Here is a 23,914-nt window from a genome sequence, read left to right on the forward strand (position 1 = left end):
ACATTGGCGCGAGAAGGGGCGGGACCATGAGAAGGGGGCGGGGCTGGAGAGCGGGGCTGGGGGGCGGTGTTTGTGTTGGAAAATCCAACTGCGCCACGGGGCGGAGCGGCCCCCCCAGCCCCGGCCTGGGAGAGGGGGGGGCCGCTCGACCCCCTGGACGACCTTGGGGAGCCTGAACACCTGGGACACCCCAGAAGCAGGTAACGGGGAGCCGCGAGGGCGTCTGGAAAGAGGAAAAGCATCTCCGTGCAAGGGGGCGGGACGCTTGAGTCGCAGGAAGGGTAGAGCTGGGGATGGGCTTCGGGTCTCGCGAAAGGCACTGGGAAGGAGACTGGGGCGCAGGACATCTGGGTCCCCTAGAAAAGATCAGGGTGGAGGCGAGGGAAGAGCTGTGGGTGGCACATGGGTTCCGGATGTCGAGAGAGGCCTGAAAGGACTCCCCGTCCCTCTTGGGCTGGGATTCCCCTTCCCGACACTAGGGCGGGACGGTCCCTAACTGAAGGGCAGGACTAAAGGTCAGGGTTTGCAGATAGGGCAGTGCGATATCCTCTTGAGGTCGGGTGTGGTGAGGCAGGGATGTGTCTCCGGTCCCGGGGCCACTTCAAGCCTCCCTCCAGTTCTTCCCACGGGTGAGGTGTGTAAGTCTCAGCCCTGCCCCTCACATCAAGAGTCCCGATAGCCTCCCAGTGGTTGCTTTCGCCTGCATCCTTTCCGCCGCACCTCACTTTACTGCGCTCGGCCTCACCCCGCTAGTCCCCGGTCCAGCCCCCACTCTCATCTGTTCCCATCCCTCACCCGGCTTGGGCCCTTCCTGGCTGAACCGTCCCAACGTAGCCACGAGATGGCGAAAGCGAGACGCACAGCGCAACTCAGGGTCCTGGGTGGGGGATGTGGTCTTGAAAGCAGCCGAAGCCCCCCGCCCTGGCCAGACGGAAAGGTGGGCTAAGGTGCCCATTTGACTTCCTGTTATCTCGGCTCCCCTCACAGGAAATTGTGGGCGGGAGGGCGAAGGGCAGGGAAGGGGGAGGGGGTCGGGGCTCAGCCTCCGCCTCCCCGAGCTGAGGTAAATATTGGGGAGGGGGCACGCGGGCAGGTTACTAAGCAACGCAGATTCGCTTCCTGTCTGCTGCGGCTTGTGGCCGTGACTTGGGAAGGGAGTTGGCCAGAGTGGGGGGCTGGGAGACTGCGGAGAATGTCGAGGGCAGGTCTCCTGGTTCTCGAGTCAGGGAGAACCCTGGAGGGAGGGGAGTAGCGAGCAGCGCTGCCCCTGAAACGGACGCGGCGCGGTAGTCCGGAGGGAGGCGGGGACCCAGGAGAGGCGCTGAGCTCCGCTTCGCTCCCCTTCCCTCCCGGGGGTTGCTTGCCTTGTTGCCAGAGTAACTGGAGAGCTAGACTCGGAGCCGGATTCCCGAACTCTCGCGTCCGTCCAATCCGCTCCAGCGGCTGCCCCTGACATCAGGGCCTTGGCAGCCAATGTGGAGGAGGCATCGTAGAGCCACAGGAAGAGGGAGAGGGGAGGGAAAGAGGTGGAGGCGGGGAGGGGGTAGCTGCCCGGGACCCGCACGTGCACTCCCACACGCTCGCGCCCACCCTCCTCCCTCTGCCGCACGCGCCCGAGTAGCCCCCTGCGCCTGCGCAGCAAGTCGGCGCTCGCCCCCCACCCCCATCTAGAGTCTCTGATCGCAAGCTAGTCCTGGGCTGCTCTCAGCCCCTGGGGACCCAGACGTCTGGGTCCGCTAGCCCTCTTTCTCAGGGTCTCGAGCAGTTAATGCTTAGCCTGGTGTGGGAGGGGCCAGCTACCTGTTCCCCACCAACCCCCAGCTGGCGCCCCACTCTCCCAGGTGGGCTGGGCGGAGCTGTGGTTTCCGGCCCCATATGCTCAGCTGCTGCCTTCCCGGGCTCTGGCTTAGGTTGCCTCCCCAAGAGGAACGGAACGAGTATCAGCGCCCCTTCCCGAGGCTTCACTCGCTCGGCCCTAGCTGCTGTTGGTGGCGGGGGAGGGCGCTGCGGGGAAGCCCCAGACGGCCCAGGTGACTCTTCCCAGACCATCACGCGCCGTCTTCGCGTGAATTCCTCCTCTTTGACGTGCACCAAAATCCTTCCCATCCCTAACGTTTCTTCCCCACTCGCTCTGGTGCTCTTTGCACCTCCCTCGGCTCCTTTCGGACTGTCTCTCCCGGTCTCCACTCGTCCTTCTTGGCTTCTCCCAGTTATATAACTCTTCCTCTTGCCGTGTCCTGATTTCAACTCCGCAGACTCCGCCCTGGAACGGCGCGGGGAGGGGCAGGAGAGTTGGGACCCAGACAGATTCCGGCTGGCGGCCGGCTGGGGCACAGGGGATCCCGCCGGTGAGAGACGGAGCCCTGCGGGACCTAGTGCCCCCGTCCCCCACCTTCCGCCCCCAACCCGAGATCTCGCCCGGGAGAGAGAAGGCACAGTATCTGAGAGGCGTGTCGGGACTCCGTCAGAAATATGGGTTGGGAGGTCAGGGCTGGAGGCGGAGAGGCGGAGCCAAGAGGCGAGTCCCTGAGATTGGAGCCGCATTGGGGGCAAAAGATACGGGCGGGACGCCTGGGTTCCTTCCTTCCTCTTTTTTCTCGGTTCCCAGAATTCCTAAGGCTATTTCCCAGGAAGCTTAGCCAGCAGCCCCTCTCCACCCCTCGGGGTCAAAGGTCTGTGTTAAGGGTGGCTTGGGATGATGTCACCAATGCACGTGCCCCGGGATAGTTGCCAGGCAATGAGGCCTCCTCCCCTTTCCATTCTGGCCCCTCGCACCCCCTCCCACCTCTGCCCCGAGTCCAGTTGCAGCCCCGTGCCATCTTCCCCCCCACCCCCTTCTTTGGCCTCAGCGTCCTGCAGGTGGGAAACCCTGGCCTGGAGTTTTGTGAGAGGGAGGGGCAAGGGTGTGTCCTGGTGGAAAGACTTTGCCCCTTTGCTGGGCTTAGAGGACCCTGGGTCACTTTTCCTTAGATTGGCATGGAAGAACTTTCCCTCCAAGCCCTCTTCCCCCTGGAAAGAGCCTCCCAGCAGTCTTTACTTTTCCACCTGCTGCATTGCCAAGTGTCCGATTGCCCCTGCCCCGTTTTGAGTTGAACTGGGAGTGGTTTCAAGATAGCTACCCCTAGAGAAGAGCTGTGTGTGGTATGGCGGACTCCCTGGATACCAGCTCAGCCCTGACCTTAATCAATGGCACCACACCCCCACCACCAGCAGTGAGGAAAAGAGTCAAGAAACTATTAGGCTGAAAAGTAATGGGTCTTTATTCTGTGTAGGTGGATCTCTCTCTTGAAGGAGGGGGACTCAGTTGATAGTTACGGCTGCTCTTCTCTATTGAGTCTTGGGGTTGGTTATGGTATTGGAAAACATTGGTTTCCCTTTTTATGTACCTTAGGGCTTGGGCTGTCAGATCAGACTTGGATTTCATTCCCAGCTATGTCACTCCGTGGCTACAGGGACTTGGAAAGGTCACCACCTCTTTGAGCCTCATATTCTTCATCTTGAAAATTTAAATATCAATACCTACTTTCTAGGCAGTTGATAGAGGAAAAAATGAGATAATTTAGGCAAAGCACTTAGCACAGTGCCTGGCACAAAACAAACACTGAATGAATGCTTGTTACGGTATGCTTATTATTGTTAAAAGCTATTAGTTATTTTATTATAGTTGGTAGGCCTGCTTCAAGAAACTGGCCGGGACCATAGGAGTTCATCAGGGAGGAGTGGAGAGTTTGTGTTAATTTGGCCAGTGGCGGGGAGGGGGTTGGGGATTAGCTTCCACTGCATTGTGCACTTTATTTGATGAAGGCTTTTAGTCAGATTTGTATTGCTCTCTCTGGGATTTTTTTTTTCCCGTCTTGGAAAAGAAACAGCTAAGACTATTTCTCTGGCTGTGAAAATAAAATAATTGTATTGTGGTTCTTGATTTTTGAGCAAGCCCCTAGTCCCCTCCCGTGTTCTCTGGAGCCTTCAATTTTGCAAAGGCACTCCACAGTTTCCTCTGCGGGGACAGAGCTCGGCTGAGGGGTGTGTAAAAGGTTCGGGTGGGTGGGTAGAGAGACTAGTGCTGGGGGTTGGGGGGGGCGAGTAGTTAAAGGAAGAGACCGGAAGGGAGGAGGAGGGAGCCTGCTGGTGGGGAGGGAGGGAGGGGAGGAGGAGGTGGAGGAGGAGGAGGAGGAGGAGGAGGAGGGAGGGGGTTGGGGAGAGCCTGCTACAGTTCTTTGTTTGACTCCGGGACTCAGGGACGGGGAGGAGGAGGGAGGGAGGCAGAGGCTGCAAGCGCCGGGGCAGGCCCAGGAGGCAGAGGAGGGACCGTCTCCCCCGCCCCCCCAGCCCCCACTCCCCCCCCTGCTGCTCCCCCCCTCCCTACCCGGACTCCGGGGGCACCGCCGGGGGACAGACACCCAGCAGGTAACCCCGGCCTGGCTCGCCCTCCCCTCTCGGATTTTCCTTCACACCCTCCCGGATGACCCCTTTCCCCGGTTCCGTCTCCCCATTCCCCCCGGCCTTGCCTCTTTTCCCCGGCCCTCCTTGTTCCATCTCCCCGACTTGGGCTGGTTGCCCGCTGGTCGCGCCGCCGTCTCGTGCAGCCCGACTCCCTTCCCCTCGCCCGACAGCCTGTGCGCCCCAGGTCTGCCCGCGGCACCTTTCGGGGCTCTGTCTCGCTGCTTCTCCAGGCTTTGCTTTCCTTGCGACCTGTCCCCTGGGGCTCCGAGGAAGGAGGGAGTCCCTGTCCTTTTCTCGCTCCCCCAGTTCCCCGCCCCCCAACTCTGGCCCCCTTTCTCCTAGCAGTCTCTAGGGGTGTGGAGAGAACCGGAATTTGGGGGGCCCTCTGGAGGGGCAGGGGGCTGTGTGTCGCGGGGTGGAAAGGGGCTGTGAATGTGTGTGGGGTGGGGGCGGGGGCGGTTAGAGACCCGGCTGCCTCTGTTGTCCCTTTAAATGGCCCTCACATTTCTGGGGACTCGTGGGGGGGAGGTGGCAAGCCGCCTGCTTGGGGGGGCAGGGCCCTCTGTTCGTCCACACAATCAGGGGTGGTAATGATTTAAAGGGACAGCCTTGGTGTGGCCACTGCCACCCTGCGACAGCGGGAGGGGGAGCCGGCAGGCCATGTCTGGGGAGGCTTGCCTGGTGAGCAGGGCATTTGAGGCCGAATCTGTTGTGGGGCCGGCGAGGTCTGGGACAGTGCTGCAGCTGGGGCCTGTGAGGAGGGGTGACAGCTCGCCTGGGGGTCAGTCAGTCTGGGCCTTCTCCAGGGCCCCACCTTTAGGGTCATGGACTCCTTGGCCAAGAATCCTTGAGTCTAAACTATGGAGTCTGTCAGCCGCCAGGTGGGGGCCAAAGGCAGGTCTGCAGGTCTGCAGGTCTGCAGGTCAGCAGCCTGGACTGGGCACATGGGAGCTGGCTTTTCAGCTTCCCCTTTTGTTGTTTGGCTCTGTGCACAAGAAAGCCCCAGCCCCTCCCCCAGCTCCCCCTTCCCGTCCACATGCCCCCCCCCCACACACACACCCACCCCAGCTGTTGGACAGATGAATTACAGCCTCCGGCTTGGGGCCAGGGCTGGTGAGGGATTAAAGCTCTGGGGCTGGCCCTTTAAATGGCTGCTAGCCCCTCCCCCACCCTGGTATCCAGACACCCCATACACACCCCTCTGACCCCCTTGGCTAACCCTCACTCCTCTTGGTCTGTCCAAAGGCCTGCCACTTCCCTCTCTCTAGGCTAGACCCTCCCCAGCATCCCCTTCTTCCCCAACACAACCACATACACAAATGCTACAGACTTCACACACATACAAACACACACACACACACTCACTCACCCCCTGGTCTACATTCACACACACACACACACACACACAGTCACTCACTCACCCCCTGGTCTCATGTTCTGAGCATCCCTCTTCTGGAGGTTCCAGCCTCAAACTCCCTTCTCCAGCAGAAGGACCTTGCCTGCCTGGCTTCCCTAGCCTGCAGCAGACCACTACCCTGGCCAGGTGAGGGGCCTTGCATGGGTCAGAAATAGCACCTCCCTGGGGGCAGTGTCATCAGCAGCTGCAGCAGTTTGCAGCACATTGCATCATGGAGGCTGGGGGCTGGAGGCCTGAGTCTCTGGGGCAGGGGGAAGGATGGGGGTTGGAGGGCCAGGGTGTAAAGAGGGTAGACTGGGAACCAAAGTGTCTTGGTCTTAAGGGCAGAGAACTGTGGCTAAGGGAGCAGAAAACATAGGTCCCTGAGGAGTGAGTTTGAGGTGAGGGGAGACTTAGGTCTCACCCCTCTATGGACACCTGGTTCTTGGCCCTGGACCTAGACACATAGCTTCTTGTCTCTGAGTTAGGAGGGGAGGCAGTGGGCCTTCTTGGGACACATAGAGGAAGGAGGTGATGGGGAAACAGGATATGGCCTTGAGGGGTGGGTGGATGGATGAGAGGCTTGCAGCAGAGGCCACTTCTAGACCCAGGCCCAGAGTCACAGTCCTTGCGAGAAGGAAGGTTCCTCCCTGCTGGGCCTGATCATCTAGTCTGACCACCTGTGCTGCTCGCCAAGACCTGCCTACACCCGCCTGGGGGAAGGAGAGGGGGCAGAGTCCAGAGGGTGGGGTTGACTGGTGTCTTGATAAGGCTAGGGAGGAGGCAGAGCTGAAGGAAGAGGATCTGTGTGCCTGAGGCCAGGACTGAAGCTGACTTGGATGCAGATGTCAGAGGAAAGGCAGTTGGGGCTACTCTGGGGCCAGGGACTCTCAGCAGGAGGGTCCAGTCAGAAGAAGGACCATGGGTTGGGTGTCCACCATGATGCTGGGTTATGCAGATGCTATAGCATGCTCCCCTCACTCCCTGGTCCAGGATGCTTCCTAAAGGGGAAGGCTGGAAGACCACTTTAAGGATAGCTTTTCCTGGTTGCCATGGAAACAGATTATCTCCCATCCCATCTGACCGCCAGAGCCAGGTTTCTCCTCAGTAAGGGAACAGGGGTCACAGAAAAATTCTCTGGCCTGGGAGACCCTACCTCTAACTGGCTTTTTTCTTTTAGGTTCCCCCAGGCACCATGCCAGCCCCGTAGAACCACCCACCCCACCCACTGTGGTCTGCTGCACCCCATTGCTGGGGCACTGGTTCCAATGAGACAGGGCACACCAAACTCCATCTGGTAAGTCCTACCCCTCACCACTACCCCCAACAGTCCAACTCTGCACCACATGCATGAAGGACTGGTATGATCTAGATCATGCCTACTCCCCAGAATGGTCCAGTCCAACTCAGAGCACCCCCTACCATGTGGTGCTTGGGTGGTTCAGCCTTCCTCATTTATGGAGCTCCCCTCTGTTGCCTATGAATGGTTCATCCCTGTACTTCACCAGCCTCTCTACTACCACCAAAAAATCTTTTCCCCCCAGTGCTACAACTCAGTTGCTTACTGAATTGAATTAAGCTAGGGTTTGTGAGCTGGAAAGTAGAGATGAGATACCCTGGAGAAATTTTTCTTGGCAAGTGAGAGGGGTTAGCCCCTGTAAGAGTTGTTGAACAGCCTAGCTTTTATGGAAGGTGATTGGAAATTGATTTGGAGAGATACTGGAGACCACTGTCACAAAAACCTGCTGTTGCTATGGCAATCTTAGCACCCCCCCCCCACCTTTTCTTCCAGATCCCATTTGGTTTCTTTCTCCCTCCACTGCACCACAGCACCACAGCGCTTGCCCCCTATGCCCTAAATCTTACTCGTCTTCTGCTTCCCTCTCTCTTGCTGCCAATTCTCTGCCTAAGGCCCTGCTACATTCCCCATTCTCCTGTAGGAAAGAGAACCTAAGCCAGGAACTTAAGTTCTCTGAGTGCATGTTGCTCTTCTCCACTGCTCACCAAGTTCTTGAGTGGGACTGTTCTTCTATGTATCTCTCACAATTTGGCAAGATGGTTTGCACACTGGGGTACCTCAGTGGAATTGAGCTGAATGAATGTGTTGACTGAATGAGCTTCAAGGCCAAGAAACCAATGGCTTCTGAGATGTGCTGCCCAGCCACCTACCCACACCTTTTCTAGAGGATGAGAGACATTTGGGATGGTAAGGTGGGGTAGATCTGAGGGGCAGACTGACTCAGGAAATGTCCTGTGAGGAAAGAATCAACAGAGAATAAACAAGGCTATTATAGACAAGTGATAAGAATGAGGCTCTGGAAAGAAACCTAGGTCTTCCTCTAGAAGAATGACATTGACCAGGTTATATAACCTCTCTGTGCCTCAATTTCCTCATCTGTAAAATGGGGTAATAAAAGTACTTCCTAGGTCAGGTTTTGGAGAGGAGTTTACAAATGTATATAAAGTGCTTAACACAGTACCTGGCATGTAATAAGTATTCACTAAATGTTACCAATTATCATCACAATGGGAGCCACAGGGAGCTGTGAGGATAAGCAAGGATGTTGAGGAATAGGACAGAACTTAAGGTGGACAGACCCCCAAATACTTGACTCAAACAGAAGGATCACTGATCAAGTAAGATGTCAGGATTCAGGGGAGTGAGGCGAGGAGTCAGCAGGGTCAGCCTGTTCCAGTGTTTCCCTGACTCTGTTCAGGAACATGAAGGCAAACACAAGGGCATGTGCAGAGACACACGTGATCACGCAAGTGATGCAGAGGCAGCCCCAGACAAAAGACCGAGACAGGAGCCAGGCAGACACACAGACAGAGACAGCCCCTCGGAGTCATGTAGACAGGCATAATGACAGGAACGCGTCAGACACAGGCACTGAAGGAGACAAGATGAGCAGATATGCAGGTGCACACGGAGACAGACACCGGGACCCACACACAGCCGATCTTGTCAGACAGACTGGTGAACACAGCGGTCCAGTCAGAGGCAGACACAAGGCCCACAGTGACACACAGCGGGCCGGGGCCGGCACTGTCACTCCTCGGTGGGGAGCGGGGAGGGGCCAGCAGCGAGGGAAGGCTGAGGAAGGGAATCCCGAGCGGGCGGCCTGCCCGGGGTGTCTGAGTCACAGTGGAGCCCCAGCCGGCAGCCCTCCCCTCCGCCTCCCCCTCCCCCAGGTAAGCGAGCCTGTAACCCCTCGCTTCCACCAGGCAGAATGGGGCCTGGCGGGGAGCGGGATGCCGCCGGGTTCCCGGGTCGGCCCCATCTCCGTGCGCGTGCCGCATGCCTACTGACTGCCTGCTGGGGAACACCCTTTCTGCGGGGTCCTGTCTTTGGCCGGCTTGTGAGTCTGCGTGCGCACGTCTGACCCCTTACCCCGCGCGGCGGGAGCGGTGCGTGGAGGGGCTTCTCGGGCCTCAAGCCGGGAGAGAGTTAAGTGGGTGTGATTGATAGAGTGGGTCTCTCTCGGGGCTCAAGGGGGAGGGGGTCGGTTAAAGTCCCGGACTCCAGAGCCCGGATGGAGTGGGCGGAGCTGGGCTCAGCCGGGAGTGCCCGGATGGAGAGGGCGTGGCCTCGACAGGAGAGGAATTAACCCTTTCAGAGCTGCTGACTCCCAGGACCGTGGGTCCGACAGGAGAGGCTGGAATGCCTGCCCCAGAAGTATACTGTCCTTTCAGCCTGGCTTTGGCCGCGTACGTCTGTCTCTCATCTGTCTTCGAGGAGTCGGTGGGTGTCCGTCTTTGTGCCTGCCGGTGATTGTCCCTTCCCCCTGGTTAGTACGGACACCGGCATTTGGGGAGGACTATTCCTGCCCCAAAGCGAGAGTGGAGGTGAGAGTGGACCGCCAGCCGGCTGCCGGCGCTTGGGGAACAGGTGTGAGCCCAGTCGGGGCTGCCGGGCGCGGGGAGGGGCCGTCGTGGGGGAAGACGAGAGGGGAAATTCCGCGGGACCGGTGGGGAGCGGTGTGTGGGCTGAGTTGTGTCTGCCTCTGTATGTGTCTGTGTGTGTTCAGGGAGGCGGGGGCTGAGTCAGTGGGAATAGGGGAAGGTTTTCTGAGTGACTCACGCTCCCCCACCCCAAGTCTGAATCAGACCCCGAGGGAGGGCTTTGTACTGGAGGCGGATGGGGAGTCAGGCGCCTGGGTCCCGAGTGGGGATAAGGATCCGAGGTGGTTGGCGAGAGTGAGTGTGTGTTTAGTGTACAGGAAGTTTTGTCCTCAAATGAGGGCTGCTGTATTCCGAGTACCGGCGTGGGGGTTTGTGGATAGAGGTGGAAAGGGGCTGGAGGACGGGACTCGCTGGTTTAGGGAAAGCTGAGTCAGTTCCCCGTGGGAAAGGGGAAGTGGTGAGGGGAAGTGTCATCATCGCAGAAGGGGAAGCTGCATTTCCTGGTAACTGGCAGCGCTTTCGGGACCACTTCCCAAGCGGGGATCTGTCCCTCTGATGTCTGGATCCCCGGTTCCCCGGTTTCCCATGTCCATGGGTCCCGGGACTTAGGTGGGGGCAGCTGGCCAGGGCTATGCTCAACTGCAGTTAAGCGCCTCTGTACTTGTCCCAAGGCTTGGTGGCTGACAGAAAGGCTGCCTGATGAGGAGAGTTCAGACCGAAACTCCGCGTGAACTGCGGAGAGGGTCCGCAGAGTCCAAGAGCCTACCAGGGCTCGCCGGGGAGTGGCACTCTGGGACCTTTAGGGTCCAAGCGCTTGCGTGCGAACAGACGACCTTGCCCTGCGGAGGGAGGACTGTTTTCACCAGAAACCTGCCTGCCCTTGTGGGCTGGGTGGAAATTTCCCCACGGAGCAGACTTCTCTAGGCGAAGGCGAACTTTCCAGCCGCCCCCAGCCCCTTGTCGCGCACTCTCCCCCGGCTTCCTGCCCGGCGCTAGCTCCAGCTGGAGCGCTGGCCCCGCCCCCGCCGCTTTGTACTCTATACTCGCCTCTCGCAGCTCTTTGTACTCTAGACTCTGAATGGACCGATCCCGGGAGCAGTGCCGGCTTCCTACCTGCGGGGAGGCCGGGTAGGCGAGGAGGAGGCACAGGGACCGAAATCCTGGGCCCAGAGAGGCGAAAGGGAAGAACTGGGGCTAAATGGAAGGTTCCCAGGAAGGGGAGCGCTGTACCCCTCCTGGGTCGAGCCAGCACGGACGGGAAGGGGTGGGGGGGGGGCGTGAAGGAGGAAGTGAAACGGGTTCTGGGTTCTTTAAGGGAGTGGGCGGTGAGAGTGGGACAAGGGTGATGTCACCGCCTGGCGGGCCCCGCCCTCCTCCCTCCCGGAGGACCCCCCCCCCGTACTCTTACACACGCCGCTTCCGCTGCGCAAGTAGCCACGTCACGGGCAACCCCCGAAATCCCCCCTCCCTTGGGGGGCGGGGGCCACGTGGGCCGTGGGGAACCGCGTGGCCCCGGCAGAGAAGGGCATAGAGGATACGGGAGCCACGCGAGAGGGGCCACTCGGGACCGCGGCGAGCGACTTCTCAGAAGTTGGGGAGTTAGAGGGGGGTTTTGGTTTTGGGGGTCGATTGGTATTGAAGACCCACAGAGCCAGGGGAAGTGTTGAAGCTGAAGGAACTGGGTATGAAGCTTGGGGGCATGACCGTGGTTTGGGAGGGGGGTCAGGCATGGGGGGGGTAGAGCGCTCAGATCGCAACGCGGGCGGGTTTGGGTGCCGTAGAAGTCGCCGTGCCTGGACAGCCCTAAGCAGTTCCTAGGGGGTGGGGAGGTCAGGCACTGGGTGAGGTGAAGTGAGGAAGGGGAGCAACTCCTGTGTCGGAGTTGTGCCTTGGTCTGCCGTTCGTCAGTCTTCGGCGGTGGGGCGGGGGGCGTCTCAGGCTGCCTGGCGGGGACCACCCGCTGTTCTGTGGGCTCGTGGGACCTGCGGGTAGCTCCATGACCCAGGCCTGCCCGAGCGTGCTACTCTCCGCCCTCACCCGCACGGGTCCCGGGCTCCGCTTGCTTCTCCCGCCGTAGTGTCAGCTCCGAGATGGAGACCCTAGGTGGGAGACGCGGGGTCACGTCGGGGTCACCCGGGGCCGAGCCCGTCTGACCGGCTCCGCCGCCCCTCCTCCCCCGGCAGCGGCCAGACTAACCTTGCTCCTATTGGTCCCGGCCAGGCTGTTACTGAGGCGGAGACACGGGTGATGATTGGCTTTCTGGGGAGAGAGCAAGTCCTGTGATTGGCCGGGTCTCCGGAGCTCACCGACGCCGGGAGAGGACGCTCCCACGGAGGCCGGGTAAGCGGCCGCGGCGTTTTAGCTCGGCCCCGGTGGCTCCCGGCTGGAAGCCTGGCAGCGCAGCCACCACATCGCACTGAGTAGCCCTCCTACTCCCCCACTTTCCTGGGCCTCCAGGGGCTCCCTAGACTGGGTGGGCCGCCCCTTAGGGATAGCCAAGGATGGGATGCCTGCGCAGATGAAAGACCTGTGGGGGCTCCAGCCAGGCCAACCCAGCCCGCAGCCCCGACTGTGTGCTGGCCGGCTCACCTCACTCCTTTCCCCCTTCTCTCCGTAGAATTGGCTGTGAAAGGTCCTGGGCGGCCATCTAGGGGAAGTGGGGACTCCTGTCAGAGCGGCTGGAGCGGAACCATCGCCCCAGGGAGCTGGGGCAGGGGGCCGTGCCCGATCTCCAGGGCTCCTGGGGCCACTGCTGACCTGGTAAAGGAAGCCTGGGGCCTGATGGGCTGTGTGTACACTGGCAGCTCAGGCTTTGTCCTCAGTGGGATCATAATCTCTTCTCCTTGACTCAGGCTGGATGCATCGGGCAGTGGACCCTCCAGGGGCCCGCGCTGCACGGGAAGCCTTTGCCCTTGGGGGCTTAAGCTGTGCTGGGGCCTGGAGCTCCTGCCCGCCCCATCCCCCTCCTCGGAATGCATGGCTGCCTGGAGGCAGGTGAGAATTTGGACCATCTCTCTCTGCCTCTAGGCACTCCTCATCTCCTATACTCCTCAATTTCTGTGTCATGACACTTTCTACCATTCTGTGAGCCTCAGGGCAGTCCTCAACTGCTTTCTCTTACTTCCTAAGTCCCCTCCTTCCTAGGTAGGGACAAGGCTGTTCCATCTTGCTGTACATTAACAAACCCCTTCTCTCTCCAGGTGTTCTGCCAGCATCGGACAGCCCCCGCTCTCTGCTCCCCTACCCCCTTCACACGGCAGTAGCTCTGGGCACCCCAACAAACCTTATTATGCTCCAGGGTGAGTAAGGAATGAAAGGTGTTGGGGATGGGAGGTAAGGCTGGGGCCTTGAAAGAGTTCCCCCAAGCCTCACCACCTCCCCACCCCTTCTGCTCTGTAGGACACCCACCCCAAGACCCCTCCATGGGAAGCTGGAATCCCTGCACGGCTGTGTGCAGGCATTGCTCCGGGAGCCGGCCCAGCCAGGGCTGTGGGAGCAGCTTGGGCAGCTGTACGAGTCAGAGCACGACAGTGAAGAGGCCATACGCTGCTACCACAGCGCCCTTCGATATGGAGGAAGTTTGGTTGAGCTGGGGCCCCGCATTGGCCGACTACAGCAGGTGGGATGAGCAGGACATAGGGGGCTAGGATTGTGTTTTCTGTCTGGCTCAGTGCCCTCATCTTATGTCTGCATCTGCCCTGTCCCCTGCACCCACCCTTCCCCGTCCTCCCCAGGCTCAGCTCTGGAACTTTCATGCTGGCTCCTGCCAGCACCGACCCAAGGTCCTGCCCCCTCTGGAGCAAGTGTGGAACTTGCTGCACCTTGAGGTGAGGCTGCAGCTGGGTGGGCTAGAGAGGAGGGCCTGGTCAGGTCAGCAGCTGTGCCATTCTCTCTCCTCTTTTTGTCCTCAGCACAAGCGGAACTATGGGGCCAAGCGGGGAGGTCCCCCAGTGAAGCGTGCCGCTGAACCCCCAGTGGTGCAGCCTATGCCTCCTGCAGCCCTTGCAGGCCCCTCAGGAGAAGAGGGCCTCAGCCCTGGAGGCAAACGCAGGAGAGGCTGCAACTCTGAGCAGGTAAGATTGTGTGTGGGCGGGCAAGGAGTGAGTGGTGAGCCAGTGGAACTGGGGCAAGGAGTAGGATTCTCACACCTTCTTTTCTTCTAGACTGGCCTTCCCCCAGGGCTGCCGCTGCCTCCGCCACCACTACCACCACCCCCACCCCCACCACCCCCACCTCTGCCTGGCCTAGCCACCAGCGCTCCATTTCAGCTGACCAAACCAGGGCTGTGGAGTTCCCTGCATGGAGATGCCTGGGGCCCTGAGCGCAAGGGTTCAGCACCCCCAGAGCGCCAGGTGAGCACCTATCTCTCTGTGGCCCCTCACCTCTTACCTGCAAGTCCCTGGGTACTCTGGTCCTCACCCAGTGTCCTCATTTCTCTCCCACAGGAGCAGCGGCACTCGCTGCCTCACCCGTATCCATACCCAGCTCCAGCCTACAGCGCACACCCCCCTGGCCACCGGCTGGTCCCGGCTGCACCCCCAGGCCCAGGCCCCCGCCCCCCAGGAGCAGAGAGCCATGGCTGCCCGCCTGCCACCCGTCCCCCCGGAAGTGACCTTAGAGAGAGCAGAGTTCAGAGGTCGCGGATGGACTCCAGCGTTTCACCAGCAGCAACCACCGCCTGCGTGCCTTACGCCCCTTCCCGGCCCCCTGGCCCCCACGGCGCCACCACCAGCAGCAGTAGCAGCAGCAGCAACACTGGTCTCCGGGGCATGGAGCCGAGCCCAGGCATCGTGAGTGACGACCGCAGGTGGAGGGTGGAGTGGGGCCGATGGGTGGAGCCTATCTAGGGTGGCTGGAGCAGGCCTCTGACCACCCCCATCCTACACTTGCAGCCCGGCGCTGACCATTACCAAACTCCTGCGCTGGAGGTCTCTTCTCACCAAGGCCGCCTGGGGCCCTCGGCACACAGTAGTCGGAAACCGTTCCTGGCGGCTCCCGCTGCCACTCCCCACCTGTCCTTGCCACCCGGTCCCCCCTCACCTCCTCCACCCCCCTGTCCCCGCCTCTTGCGCCCCCCACCACCCCCTGCCTGGCTGAAGAGCCCAGCCTGCCGGGCAGCCCGTGAGGATGGAGAGATCTTAGAGGAGCTCTTCTTTGGGGCTGAGGGACGCCCCCGCCCTCCTCCACCACCCCTTCCCCACCGTGAGGGCTTCTTGGGGCCTCCGGCCCCCCGCTTTTCTGTGGGCACTCAGGATTCGCACACCCCTCCCACTCCCCCAACCACCACCAGCAGCAGCAGCGGCAACAATGGCAGCCACAGCAGCAGCCCTACTGGGCCTGTGTCCTTCCCCCCAGCCCCCTACCTGGCCAGAAGTATGGACCCCCTTCCCCCACCCGCCAGCCCAACACTGAGCCCCCAGGACCCACCTCTTGCACCCCTGACTCTTGCCCTTCCTCCAGCCCCTCCCTCCTCCTGCCACCAAAATACCTCAGGAAGCTTCAGGCGCCCGGAGAGCCCTCGGCCCAGGGTCTCCTTCCCAAAGACCCCCGAGGTGGGGCCGGGGCCATCCCCAGGCCCCCTGAATAAAGCCCCCCAGCCTGTGCCGCCCAGGGTTGGGGAGCTGCCTGCCCGAGGCCCTCGACTCTTCGATTTCCCCCCTACCCCACTGGAGGACCAGTTTGAGGAGCCAGCTGAATTCAAGATCCTACCTGATGGGCTGGCCAACATCATGAAGATGCTGGACGAATCCATTCGCAAGGAGGAGGAGCAGCAACAACAGGAGGCGGGCGTGGTCCCCCCGCCTCCTCTGAAGGAGCCCTTTGCATCTCTGCAGCCTCCGTTCCCCACTGACACAGCCCCAGCCACCACTGCTGCCACCACCACCACCACGGCCACCCAGGAAGAGGAGAAGAAGCCACCACCAGCCCTACCACCACCGCCACCTCTAGCCAAGTTCCCTCCACCTCCCCAGCCACAGCCGCCGCCGCCCCCTCTACCCCCACCAGCCAGCCCAGCCAGCCTGCTCAAATCCTTGGCCTCCGTGCTGGAAGGACAGAAGTACTGTTACCGGGGGACTGGAGCAGCTGTTTCTACCCGGCCTGGGCCCTTGCCCGCCACTCAGTATTCCCCTGGTCCCTCATCAGGTGCTACCGCCCCGCCGCCCTCCTCAGCGGCTCCGAGCGCCCAGGGCTCCCCACAGCCCTCTGCTTCCTCGTCATCTCAGTTCTCTACCTCAGGCGGGCCCTGGGCCCGGGAGCGCAGGGCAGGCGAAGAGCCAGCCCCGGGCCCCATGACCCCCGCCCCGCCGCCCCCACCCCTGCCTCTGCCCCCTGCTCGCTCTGAGTCTGAGGTGCTAGAAGAGATAAGTCGGGCTTGTGAGACCCTTGTGGAGCGTGTGGGCCGGAGCGCCGCAGACCCAGCAGACCCCGTGGACACGGCAGACCCAGCGGACAGTAGAACTGAGCGCCTGCTACCTACAGCCCAGGCCAAGGAGGAGAGTGGTGGGGCGGTGGCGGCGCCAGGACCAGGTAGCAGCAAGCGGCGGCAGAAGGAGCACCAGAAGGAGCACCGGCGGCACAGGCGGGCCTGTAAGGACGGTGTGGGTCGCCGGCCCCGAGAAGGCAGGGCCAAGGCCAAGGCCAAGGCCCCCAAAGAAAAGAGCCGCCGGGTGCTGGGGAACCTGGACCTGCAGAGCGAGGAGATCCAGGGTCGTGAGAAGGCCCGGCCTGATCTTGGCGGGGCCTCCAAGGCCAAGCCACCCACAGCCCCGGCTCCTCCGCCAGCTTCTGCACCCTCTGCCCAGCCCACACCCCCATCAGCCCCTGTCCCTGGGAAGAAGGCTCGGGAGGAAGCTCCAGGGCCCCCAGGGGTCAGCCGGGCTGACATGCTGAAGCTGCGCTCACTTAGTGAAGGGCCCCCCAAGGAGCTGAAGATCCGGCTCATCAAGGTAGAGAGTGGTGACAAGGAGACGTTTATCGCCTCAGAGGTGGAAGAGCGGAGACTGCGTATGGCGGACCTCACCATCAGCCACTGTGCCGCCGACGTCGTGCGTGCCAGCAAGTGAGTTGGTGGCTGTCAGTTGTGAGGCTGCTGGTCTGGCCCAGCAGGAGGCTCCCTGTCCCCAGTGCCCTGATATTTCTGTCCTCATTTCACTGTCCTTCCCCAGGAATGCCAAGGTGAAAGGGAAGTTTCGAGAGTCCTACCTTTCCCCTGCCCAGTCTGTGAAACCCAAGATCAACACTGAGGAGAAGCTGCCCCGGGAAAAACTCAACCCGCCTACACCCAGCATCTATGTATGTGTGCCGTGAGTGCTCAGAACCCGCCCCTGTTGGAGGAGTCTAAGACAGTATTGGGGCTGTTGGGGTGTCCTGAGCCTGAGACAGGGCTCTAACTGCCGCCTTGTCTCCCGCTTGTCCCTCAGCTGGAGAGCAAACGGGATGCCTTCTCGCCGGTGCTGCTGCAGTTCTGTACAGACCCTCGAAATCCCATCACCGTGATCCGGGGCCTAGCAGGCTCCCTGCGGCTCAGTAAGTGTAGGAGGCAGAAAGGTGTGGGGAGGGCAGCAAGGATCTGGGGCTTTGAGAGCCTCTACTCTTGAAGACCCAGGACAGTGGCTATACTGAGCTATCTGCCGTCATGTGCAAGCCGTATTTGAGGAGTGTTCTGAGTGATGGGTCAGCTTTTCTCCCTATCTGTCCCCAGCAGTAGGGATGTATCTCAGGATCTGGTTAGAGTCTCTTCTGGTTTTCTTGGTGTTGAAGGATGAGAAGAATACAGATTGTACAAAACCCAAGAAGACTCTTGTCTTGGGGCTTTCTCTTTTTCAACCTTTTATTGTGCAAAATTTCCAGCACATACAAAAGTAAAAGGAAACCACCTAGAAATACAAAATCCATTTTGTTTCTTCTATACTGGTAGCCCCTTCTTACATATTCTCCCTTCCCTCCACTAAGTTATTTGAAGCACATTCTAAGCTTTCACTTGACTAAATCTTTCATTGGATACAATAACTTAAATTGTCATTCATTAAGCATCTGCTGTGAGCCAGATGCCATGCATTTGAGGCCTCATGCACACCTGAGGACTGTGGGAGGGGCTGGGGCTCAGAGCAGAGTGGGAGAAGAGGGGTTGGTGATCCCGGTGAAGGCCAGGCCCTGGGAGGGCCAACCCTCCCAGCCTCATGAGGGGTCAGGGTTCTTGCCTGTTCTGGTCTGGGCTCTGAGAAGCCCATGTCCACCTACCAGAAGCTTGGGGAGCAAGAAGAGGTGGTGAGTTGGGGCCTCACCCTGGCCCTCAGCCCCTGCCCCAACACCCTGCTTGGCCTTCCCTTGCAGACTTGGGCCTCTTCTCCACCAAGACGCTGGTGGAGGCAAGTGGTGAGCACACGGTGGAGGTGCGCACCCAGGTGCAGCAGCCCTCAGATGAGAACTGGGATCTGACGGGCACTCGACAGATCTGGCCCTGTGAGAGCTCCCGTTCCCACACCACCATTGCCAAGTATGCACAGTACCAGGCCTCATCCTTCCAGGAGTCCCTGCAGGTGAGAGGCGTGACCGGGTAGAGGCAGGGGTGCAGGATCAGAGGACTTGGAGCCAGGGCTGCGGTGGGAGGGCTCCTGCAAGGTCACTGACCCAGGCCTGCCTACCCCTGTGGCTGAGCAGGAGGAGAAGGAGAGTGAGGACGAGGAGTCCGAGGAGCCGGACAGCACCACTGGAACCCCTCCAAGGTGAGTATGCTTTGCCCCTGCCCTTCCCGACTTCTTCCCTTCCCGGTGTTTCTCCACCAACCTGTGCATTTCATTTCACCCCACCGCAGCAGCGCACCGGACCCGAAGAACCATCACATCATCAAGTTTGGCACCAACATCGACCTCTCCGATGCCAAGCGGTCAGTAGGACTGAGGCCAGCAAGCTGAGGCAGCACAGCTGATGGATGGATGGTCGAGTTGGGGTAGCCTCTCATTTGTGTTGTCCCCTCGCCACCGCAGGTGGAAGCCGCAGCTGCAGGAGCTGCTGAAGCTGCCCGCCTTCATGAGGGTAACATCCACGGGCAATATGCTGAGCCACGTGGGCCACACCATCCTGGGCATGAACACGGTGCAGCTGTACATGAAGGTCCCCGGCAGTAGAACGCCAGGTGCGCTCGTCGCAGGGGCGCGGGGGGCGCGCGGGGCGGGGCTGCTGCCGGCGTTCTTCCGTCAGCCAATGAGCGCCTAAGGGCGGGCTAGTCGCGGAGCGCAGGCTCGGCTTCGGCCAACCGGGCGGTTCTCTATCGCCCCCTGCAGGCCACCAAGAGAACAACAACTTCTGTTCGGTCAACATCAACATTGGCCCAGGCGACTGCGAGTGGTTCGCGGTGCATGAGCACTACTGGGAGACCATCAGCGCCTTTTGCGACCGGTGCGCGCCGCCCTCCCCCGTGCTAGATAGCCGTTCACGTCCTGTCCCTGGGTCCCCAGACTTCCATCTGACTTGGTGGCCACCCCACAGGCACGGCGTAGACTACCTTACGGGTTCCTGGTGGCCAATCTTGGATGACCTCTATGCTTCCAACATCCCTGTGTACCGCTTCGTGCAGCGCCCCGGAGACCTTGTGTGGATTAACGCGGGGACCGTGCACTGGGTGCAGGCCACTGGCTGGTGCAACAACATCGCATGGAACGTGGGGCCCCTCACCGGTGAGAGGGTGGGCCCAGGTGATGGTGGGATGAGCCTTTCAGCTGCAAGGGGCTAGGGCCCCTTGGGAGTGAGCCCCATCTTGAGACCGACTTGGAGGGTGCCAGGCCAGCCATGAAGTTAAGGGCTGGGGCCCAAGTGGCTGGGGTTGTTGGGGAATCCTGTCGTGACCCTCTCCGGCCTGCAGCCTATCAGTACCAGCTGGCTCTGGAACGATACGAGTGGAACGAGGTGAAGAACGTCAAATCCATAGTGCCCATGATTCACGTGTCCTGGAATGTCGCTCGAACGGTCAAAATCAGCGACCCCGACCTGTTCAAGATGATCAAGTGAGAGCCCTGTTAATCTCCACTGGACCTGGCCCGCCTTATTCTTTCTTTTTTGTGTGTGTGCTTATTTATTTATTTATTGAAGTATAATCGGTTTACAATTTGTCAATTTCTGCTGTACAGCATAATGCTTCAGTCATACATGAATATACATATATTCATTTTCATATTCTTTTTCACCATACGTTCCTACAAAATATTGAATATAGTTCCCTGTGCTAAACAGTAGAAACTTGTTGCATGTATCTTTTTGAATTAAGGCTCCCTCGGGATGTATTCCAGGAGTGGGATTGCTGGATCTGTTCTTTCTGATTCTACCCCATCCTCCCTCCATCTCTCCACCCTTTACCTCATGCCCTGCAGGGCTGCTATGCTGGGGCAGTTGATGAGGTACCTGCCGTGAGGAACTTTATTTTCCAGTGATCCAAGTAGACAAAAACCACACGAAGTTTCAACTGTGACGGGGATGTGTGAGGGGATGTGACCGCACCCCGCCCCGCCTCACCACCACCTCGCCCCTCGCCCCGCTTCCGCCGCAGGTTCTGCCTCCTGCAGTCCATGAAGCACTGCCAGGTGCAGCGGGAGAGCCTGGTGCGGGCCGGGAAGAAAATCGCTTACCAGGGCCGGGTCAAGGACGAGCCCGCCTACTACTGCAACGAATGCGACGTGAGTGGGCCCCTCTCCCTCTCCCGCTTCCCCGGAGGGAGGGATCCGCCTGCGGCCTCCCTCCCTGTGACCACTGCCTCCTCCTTGCCGCAGGTGGAGGTGTTCAACATCCTGTTCGTGACGAGTGAGAACGGCAGCCGCAACACGTACCTAGTGCACTGCGAGGCCTGTGCGCGGCGCCGTAGCGCCGGCCTGCAGGGCGTGGTGGTGCTGGAGCAGTACCGCACCGAGGAGCTGGCGCAGGCCTACGACGCCTTCACGCTGGTGAGGGCGCGGCGCGGGCGGGCAGGGTCCAGGAGGGGGCGCCAGGTTGGGCCGAGGGGAGACCGATCGCGCGCCCCTGAGCCCCGCCCGCTTTCTCCCACAGGCCCCCGCCAGCACGTCGCGATGAGGCCGGACGCCCCGCCCGCCCGCCCCGCCCACAGGGCGCCGCGGGGCCACCAGCACATGCCTGGGCTGGACCTAGGTCCCGCCTCTGGCCGGGAAGGGGGTCGGCCCCAGCCCTTCCACCCCATTGGCAGCTTCCCTCAATTTATTAAGAAAAGAATTTTTTTTTTTTTAAACAAATGAGGAAAAAAGGAAAAAAAAAAAAAAAAAAAAAAAAGGGAGACAGGGAGGGGGCTGGCAGCCCCTCGCCCATCAGCGCCTCCCCTCACCGACTTTGGCCTTTCTAGCAGCAGACACAAGGACCAGGCTCCGGCGGCGGCGGGGGTCACATACGGGTTCCCTCTCGCCTGCCAGCCGCCCGCCCGCCCGGCGCAGATGCACGCGGCTCGTGTATGTACATAGACGTTACGGCAGCCGAGGTTTTTAATGAGATTCTTTCTATGGGCTTTACCCCTCCCCCAGAACCTCCTTTTTTACTTCCAATGCTAGCTGTGATCCCCTGTACATGTCTGTTTATTCACTTGGTTATGATTTGTATTTTCTGGGTTTGTTTGTTTTTTGTTTTTTTGGTTTTTAATTTATAACAGTCCCACTCACCTCTATTTATTCATTTTTGGGAAAACCCGACCTCCCGCAACCCCAAGCCATCCCGCCCGCCCCTCCAGGGATTGCCCGCCGCCGGGCTCTCCCTGCGCCCCAGTGTGTGTCCCGGCCCGGCCCGTCGGTCTCCGCCCGTCTACCCGCCCGCCCGCGGCTCCAGCCGGGTTCTCATGGTGCTCAAACCCGCTCCCCTCCCCTACGTCCTGCACTTTCTCGGACCAGTCCCCCACTCCCGACCCGACCCCAACCCGCCTGAGGGTGAGCGACTCCTGTACTGTAGGGGAAGAAGTGGGAACTGAAATGGTATTTTGTAAAAAATAAATAAAATAAAAAAATTTAAAGTTTTAAAGAACTATGAGGAAAAGGAACCCCGTCCTTCCCAGCCCCGGACAATTTAAAAAACACGGACCTTCCCCTCACACACCCCTCCTTTTTCTTTTTAAGCGTGAAACAGCCCAGGGCCAGGGCCTCACTGGGGCAGGGACACCCCGGGATGAGTTTCTCTGGGGCTTTATTTTCGTTTTGTCGGTTTTTTTCTCCTCGACGCTGGGGCTGCGGAGGGGTGGGGAGTTTACAGTCCCGCCCCCTCGCACTGCACTGTCTTTCTGCCCCAGGGGCAGAGGGGTCTTCCCAACCCTACCCTTATTTTCGGTGATTTTTGTGTGAGAATATTAATATTAAAAATAAAATCAGAAAAAAATTCTGTTTTGATAACGTGCTGGTGATAGCGGGAGTACGGGGAAGAGGGCCGCAAGGCCGGGTGATTGATGGGGAGGTACTGGGCAGACCCCAGCGAGGGTGAGGCCCTCCCTGGAGGCGCCTGTGGAATGTCCAGAGCGCTGGTCCGCTCCTCGGAATGGGGTGGGGGGTGCCTAATCCTGGAGCCGCATTCCAGGATAAGGGGGGGTGGGGGTGGGGAGAGGCTGGGCCGGGGGAGGGGCAGGAAAGAGGGCTATAAGGGCCGCAGCCCAGGCGGGAGGGAGGCAGGCGGGCCATGGCGGATGTCCCCGGGGCTCAGCGGCCCGTTCCCGGCGGCGGCCCAGAGCCCCGGGACCCCCTGGACTGCTGGGCCTGCGCTGTGCTGGTCACGGCCCAGAATCTGCTGGTGGCTGCCTTCAATCTTCTCCTGCTGGCGCTGGTGCTGGGAACCATCCTGCTACCCGCTGTCACCATGCTAGGCTTTGGCTTCCTCTGCCACTCCCAGGTGAGCGAGCGCCCCGCGGTGTGCGTGTGAGTGTGTGTGATGGTGGTGGTGGAGCTTGTGGGCCACAACCTCTCCCGGCCTGGGCTGTTTGACTTGGGCCTCATGCCTCTTCTCCTCCCACAGTTCCTGCGCTCCCAGGCACCCCCTTGCACTGCGCACCTGCGGGACCCGGGCTTCACAGCCCTGCTGGTCACTGGATTCCTGCTCCTCGTGCCGCTGCTCGTCCTTGCCCTGGCCAGCTACCGCCGCCTCTGCCTGCGCCTCCGCCTGGCCGACTGCCTCGTGCCTTACAGCCGAGCCCTCTATCGGCGCCAGCGCACCCCGCAGCCCCGGCAAACCCGGGCCTCAACAGGGCCCCAGACCGTTCCAACATCAGGAAAGGTCTGGGTCTGAGGACCCTCGAGCCAAGCAAGAACAACTGTTACAACCGCCTGTCGGCCCAAGGACTTGAAGCCCGAAGGTCTCCCGACCTACCCTGTCCCGACTTATGCCCCAAACGGGTCCTAGCATCCCCTTGGGGAACAAAACAGCATCTGTGAAACCAAAACTGGTGAAACTTCGCCACACCCTGGAAAACCCGCTTTCCCCTCACTACCCATATTTGAATCCTGAACATCTGGGCTGGACCCTGCACCCACCGCCCAACTCCCCTGTGAACAGGACACTAAACCGCTTTGGTGCCCTCCTTTTCCGGTGCAGCTCCTAGTATTTATGCGCCGGGGGGTGGGGTGGGGGGGTGAGGTTGCAGGGGAAGGAGTGATCAATAAAAGACTAATAAGCTGAACGCGATTCTGGGATCCTATGATCGAGAAGGGTAATACTACCATTTCTGCCGTGACCAGGCGCAGGAAACAACATGCGGGTGGGGGTTGGGGTGGCTCTAGTGCGCAGACCGGAGCATCCTTCAGCCTCCTGGCCTTCCCTTATCGCATTAGCACGTTCTTCCTGGCCAGACCTCAGAGCTCTGTCCCTGACACCAAAGTCACTTCCCCGTCAATAAGAGTGGAGAGGCCCGGCCTCTGTCGCCTGTCTTGCTCCCCTTGGGGACCCGAGCCTGTTCTCTGACCCCAGCTTAGAGGAACTCGGTGTTGCCAGGCCGGGGAGAAAAACAATGGGCCTTCCGGAGTAGGATGACATCCCCCTCCCGCCACAATTCTGGAGCAGCGGCGTGGGAGGGAAGGTGGAAGGGCCCACCCTGAGGCCTGTTGGTCAGAAGCTCAGCCTGTCCTCCATTCCCAACCCCGAACCTGAGGGAACATCTGTCAGCTCTGGACGTCCAGGCTGTAAAACGAGGGTTCAGAGTGCTTCTGA

General features: G+C 60.3%; 2 protein-coding genes and 1 long non-coding RNA gene across 6 annotated transcripts; 2 read left to right on the top strand and 1 right to left on the bottom strand.

The window, feature by feature from the left end:
• Positions 1 to 46: 46 nt before the first annotated feature.
• Positions 47 to 22,099, top strand: KDM6B (lysine demethylase 6B). Of its 4 annotated transcripts, none has more exons than XM_032498707.1 (24): positions 47 to 200; positions 7,020 to 7,136; positions 11,963 to 12,082; positions 12,360 to 12,502; positions 12,595 to 12,736; positions 12,943 to 13,041; positions 13,142 to 13,361; positions 13,477 to 13,569; positions 13,654 to 13,815; positions 13,906 to 14,094; positions 14,188 to 14,532; positions 14,635 to 16,802; positions 16,909 to 17,035; positions 17,164 to 17,269; positions 18,077 to 18,282; positions 18,404 to 18,468; positions 18,558 to 18,629; positions 18,730 to 18,878; positions 19,027 to 19,141; positions 19,232 to 19,419; positions 19,605 to 19,746; positions 20,286 to 20,412; positions 20,506 to 20,676; positions 20,780 to 22,099. In XM_032498707.1, the coding sequence occupies exons 5-24, from the start codon at positions 12,600 to 12,602 to the stop codon at positions 20,801 to 20,803; spliced, it is 4,905 nt and encodes a 1,634-aa protein (XP_032354598.1). In that variant the 5' UTR covers positions 47 to 200; positions 7,020 to 7,136; positions 11,963 to 12,082; positions 12,360 to 12,502; positions 12,595 to 12,599; the 3' UTR covers positions 20,804 to 22,099. The 4 variants fall into 4 exon arrangements, with proteins under 4 accessions (XP_032354598.1, XP_032354599.1, XP_032354601.1 ...); XM_032498708.1 differs by lacking the exon at positions 47 to 200 and adding an exon at positions 4,295 to 4,407; XM_032498710.1 differs by lacking the exons at positions 47 to 200; positions 7,020 to 7,136 and adding an exon at positions 9,666 to 9,685.
• LOC116669312 lies at positions 17,556 to 23,842 on the bottom strand. The gene is made up of 2 exons (XR_004326678.1): positions 23,428 to 23,842; positions 17,556 to 19,729 (listed from the first exon to the last, which is right to left on the bottom strand). It is a non-coding gene; the product is annotated as an uncharacterized LOC116669312 (long non-coding RNA).
• On the top strand, positions 22,347 to 23,291 carry TMEM88 (transmembrane protein 88). The gene is made up of 2 exons (XM_014566924.2): positions 22,347 to 22,603; positions 22,727 to 23,291. The coding sequence occupies exons 1-2, from the start codon at positions 22,394 to 22,396 to the stop codon at positions 22,994 to 22,996; spliced, it is 480 nt and encodes a 159-aa protein (XP_014422410.2). The 5' UTR covers positions 22,347 to 22,393; the 3' UTR covers positions 22,997 to 23,291.
• Positions 23,843 to 23,914: the final 72 nt, after the last annotated feature.

This window comes from Camelus ferus, chromosome 16 (genome assembly GCF_009834535.1).
Source record: "Camelus ferus isolate YT-003-E chromosome 16, BCGSAC_Cfer_1.0, whole genome shotgun sequence".
Taxonomy (NCBI): domain Eukaryota; kingdom Metazoa; phylum Chordata; class Mammalia; order Artiodactyla; family Camelidae; genus Camelus; species Camelus ferus.

Excerpts from the sequence above, each read along its gene's own strand:
- KDM6B (XM_032498707.1), top strand. The coding sequence starts at position 12,600 with ATGCATCGGGCAGTGGACCCTCCAGGGGCCCGCGCTGCACGGGAAGCC. Across the intron at positions 17,036-17,163 it reads CGCCTACACCCAGCATCTAT|CTGGAGAGCAAACGGGATGC; the intron begins GTATGTGTGCCG and ends CTTGTCCCTCAG. Across the intron at positions 18,283-18,403 it reads CCTTCCAGGAGTCCCTGCAG|GAGGAGAAGGAGAGTGAGGA; the intron begins GTGAGAGGCGTG and ends GTGGCTGAGCAG.
- TMEM88 (XM_014566924.2), top strand. The coding sequence starts at position 22,394 with ATGGCGGATGTCCCCGGGGCTCAGCGGCCCGTTCCCGGCGGCGGCCCA. Across the intron at positions 22,604-22,726 it reads GCTTCCTCTGCCACTCCCAG|TTCCTGCGCTCCCAGGCACC; the intron begins GTGAGCGAGCGC and ends CTCCTCCCACAG.